Source organism: Rutilus rutilus (genome assembly GCF_951802725.1).
Source record: "Rutilus rutilus genome assembly, chromosome: 6".
Classification (NCBI taxonomy): Eukaryota; Metazoa; Chordata; class Actinopteri; order Cypriniformes; family Leuciscidae; genus Rutilus; species Rutilus rutilus.
The window spans coordinates 41,557,568-41,561,509 of NC_140214.1; the positions used below are offsets into that span (position 1 = coordinate 41,557,568).

A 3,942-nucleotide genomic window follows, 5' to 3' on the forward strand; every position below is an offset into this window, starting at 1 on the left:
CCACAAATAATGTTTCAGAGTAGTGTGCTCAGACCAGTGCTGAGACAGGTGACATGTTCAGGAAGTGGAGGGGTCTGGGCATCGATCGTCCCTCATGAGACAGTGTGCAGCGGAAATGAAGCATTCTGGAGAGAAAGGAAAGGGGAAAACATTTGCGCCAAGTAAAAAACGAGCATGTATTGACACTGGGGCTGGGCATTGCCACACATTTCCCAATGTGATCCAATATTGATGAACTCAGGGCCTATCAGGAACAGCACAGCACATTTCTCCAAAGAAACATCTCTCTCAACTCATGCTGTGAACTATAAGGAACCCCATAGGCACATCATTATAATATTAAAGGTTAAATATATATATATATATGCATTTAAATTACACATAAGGAAGTTTTTATAATAACGTTATAATACATTTTTAATGACATAATAATGTTTCTACTCTTTTTTTTTTTTTTTTTTTTTACATATAAACATTTAAATGGTGGCTGTCATAAGTACATATAATTTATTCTGAAGCAATATTCTCACCAGCGTTCTATCAGCTTTAACATACTGCCCGTTATTTACCTTTATAAAGGCCAATTTTTAAAACCTTATTAAATATATGCATCATCTTTTTATGTCACATTTGTAATAATAAGGGCTGTTATCAATCAAATTAAATAATTTACACTGCAAAATTAGAACTGTAATAAATATAATAATGTTATGAGATTGTTTTTCTTTAAACAAATGTAAAGAAATAAAAAATACAAAAAATAAATAAAATCAATGACACTTGTAAACATGAATCTAAACCGCCAATAGGTGTCAGCAAGAGACCGTCTTAATAAATGAATCATTGAGTCGTTCATTCAAACGATTCGTTCAAAACGCTGAATCATTCAGTCACGAAACACCGGCCGCGCTGAGTTTCTGTTCTTCTTACTCTATTGAAAATGGGCTCATTTTTTTCCATTCCTTTGGCTCGACCGCCGTACATATTTGCTCTTACCGAGTCTCAGCTCAAAGAAGGTCAGTGACTGAATTAACAGTTGAGTTCAAAATCCTATTGAGGAGACCAGGGCTGGTTGTCACTTTTTTCCGTCAAGTGTTGTAAAGATTTCGTATGTTTATTCATTATTTTAAGCTGGCAGGTTTTCCCAACGTGTTGTTCTTATTTGTACGTTAAATTACATGAAATTGACTATAGCTAATCTCAACAGACAACGTTACAGTTGTCAGTTAAAGTAAGGGTTAATGCCCGACGAGGTGTCCATTGTCAGGTATTAACGGTCGCGGAGGACGGTTGCCTCCGCCGAAGTCCATTAATACCCGTTTATATTCTGTCTATGTTAATACCTGACAATGGACACCTCGAAGGGCATTAACACCATGGTCACTTGCCAAATAACACATTTTTAAAACATTAGTTTATATTTTAATTAATTTTACAATCGAAATCTAAAGTTTTTACAAACAATAACTTGGTTTCCATGGTTACGCCTGACGGTTTATTTACTAGGTGTCCTCTATCACTTTTTAATGGACACCCTGCAGCCAATCAGAATCGAGTATTCACCCAGACCATGGTATAAGGTTAGCCAGTTAACGTTAGCCTACAGCAGTTTAGTGTAAAGCTAGAGCAGAACTGTTGAGGAAATGAGTAACAGATATTTATTTTGTTTATTTGATTTAAACTGACTTGCTAAATCAAGCTAGGTAGGATGGCACATTATTTAAATGGATAATGTTAGTTCACCAAAAATAAACATTAACCCATGATTTACTCGCCCTCAAGCCTTCCTAGGAAAGTCATCGGCTACACACCTATGTAGGAAAGTCATACACTAGGATGGCTTGAGGGCGAGTATATCATGGGATCATTTTTATTTTTGGTGAACTATCCCTTTGTTTAAGCTGGGTGACTTGTGTGGTTTTGCTGTTTTGGGCAGGATACTGCAGCCCGGAGGAATAGCCTATGGCATTTCATGACTTGTAGTAACGTTGATGTTTTCGATCTGTGTATTGCAGCTGAAGAAGACAAAGAAGAAGGAGATGAAGACAATATTTTTGCAGAGTGTCATGCTGCTAATGTGGCCGACTGTGCAAGAATGGAGCGGCAGAATGATCGCTCCAAACTGGAGGAGGAGAGGTTCAATGGTATAAGTTGGCCTATCACAATTTCTGAAACATGAGACATTTAGAAGTTTGCCTAACACTTTCTGTTTTGCAGCCAATGTCTGAATCCCCTGTCAGTGTCCATAGGTACAGGCATAATGTGGATGATTCACATGTTTTTCAGAGAATAGACGCCGCTGGAATGAAGTGGTTGAGAAGTTGAAGGAGAAATACCCCCAGTGGACTTCTGAAGACATCTCCAACCTTAGATTTCATTTTGAGCATTTTGCCGAGGAATATGGGTATCTTCTCCACTTCAGTAGTGCCCTGTAAGTGAACACTTACTTTCAGTACCCATGCATTTTGCAAAGCTAAACCCAGACAGATATCTTTTTAATTGTAACAAACACTATTTCAGCTCTAGGTGGCAGCACTCTCTGACATCACAAGATTCCACTCCACACAAGTCAATAATAGATCAGATTATTTGAATAAAATAAGTATTAATAATCTCTCACAATCTCTTGTTGTTTTTTCCCCCGTTTACGGTCCCAACATGAACTCTGGGACAGCATTGAGATGCTTGACTTCTTTCAGCATGACTCTTCTCCTGAGCAGCGCAGAGCGATGTTTGACTCTGTAGACGTTCATCATTATGGCGCCATCAACTTTGAGGAGTATCTTCAGGTTATAAATAATACCTTGAATTATGAGTTTTTGCAGAATTCTTTAACATCTATGTCCGTTTGTCTTCATCAAGAAGTCTTTAGCAGATGTTTGTTTCATATAGCCTAATTTTCACTCGTTGTCTCTCTCTCTTTTAGCTGATGAACAATATGGAATTTGCGTCACCTGTGCCCACGTCTACTTGGTTTGAGGAGGACAGAGATGAGATTATGAGATTGTGCTATGAGATATCACAAGCTGACACCTTTACACAGATGTGCTTTGGTTTGTTCTAGACTAATGATTGTTTTGTAAAGTAATGGCTGTCATCTGTGTTCTGTTAACTCTTTTTTAGAGAGAGCCAAAAAATCATTAAATATCAAATCAATAAGAGTCTGTGACACTATTTACTGCTCAGTGATCGCATAATATGTTACCTTGAATGATGCAATGGTACATTTGCCACAAATATGAGGTGACTTGTTTTAAATGTCACACACTCCTTACCTCAGACGTGCCAGCGCTGCTTTCACCCACTGATCCTCAACGCTCACACACACACCTTCTTGTTGTTCTTGGTGAAGAAAGAAATTGTTTTTATTCAGCTAGAGGTCATTTAATTGATTAAAACTTGACAGTAAAGACATTTTACAATGTTACAAAATATGTGTAACTTTATCAAAATATACTGAATGTATCATGATTTCCACAAAACTGTATAAGCAGCACAACTTTAGCTTTCAACGTTCCTAATGATAAGAAAACATCTTGAGCACCACATTTGCATAATGATGTGTGAAGGATCATGTGGCACTGAAGACTGGAGTAATGGCTTCATTTTAAATGGATCATTTTTCACATTATTACTGAGTTTTTTTATAACAAATGCAGATTTGGTGTGATTAAGAGACTTTCAAAAACTATTAAATCTAAATGAACTTTTAAACAATGGTGTATTAAATAGTACATTTAATGTTTATTCACAGATTTTAATCATAATTATTTTTCAAATAAATCAACTTAGAGTGAAAAGTTGATTTAAAAACGTAAAATAATAATAATTAGTTACATTATATAGCACTTTTCTTGATACTCGAAGCGCATTGTGTTGACGGCAGCAGCACCTGAGCCGCATGTAAAACTTGATCTCCAGCATGATTTGAGAAAGACTCAA

The 3,942-nt window shown here is 36.6% G+C and overlaps 1 protein-coding gene across 1 annotated transcript; it reads left to right on the top strand.

The window, feature by feature from the left end:
• Positions 1-350: 350 nt before the first annotated feature.
• LOC311292180 (uncharacterized protein) lies at positions 351-3,345 on the top strand. Its single transcript, XM_084411764.1, has 5 exons — positions 351-1,016; positions 2,016-2,144; positions 2,287-2,431; positions 2,675-2,789; positions 2,927-3,345. The coding sequence occupies exons 1-5, from the start codon at positions 941-943 to the stop codon at positions 3,062-3,064; spliced, it is 603 nt and encodes a 200-aa protein (XP_084267890.1). The 5' UTR covers positions 351-940; the 3' UTR covers positions 3,065-3,345.
• The last annotated feature ends 597 nt before the right edge of the window (positions 3,346-3,942 follow it).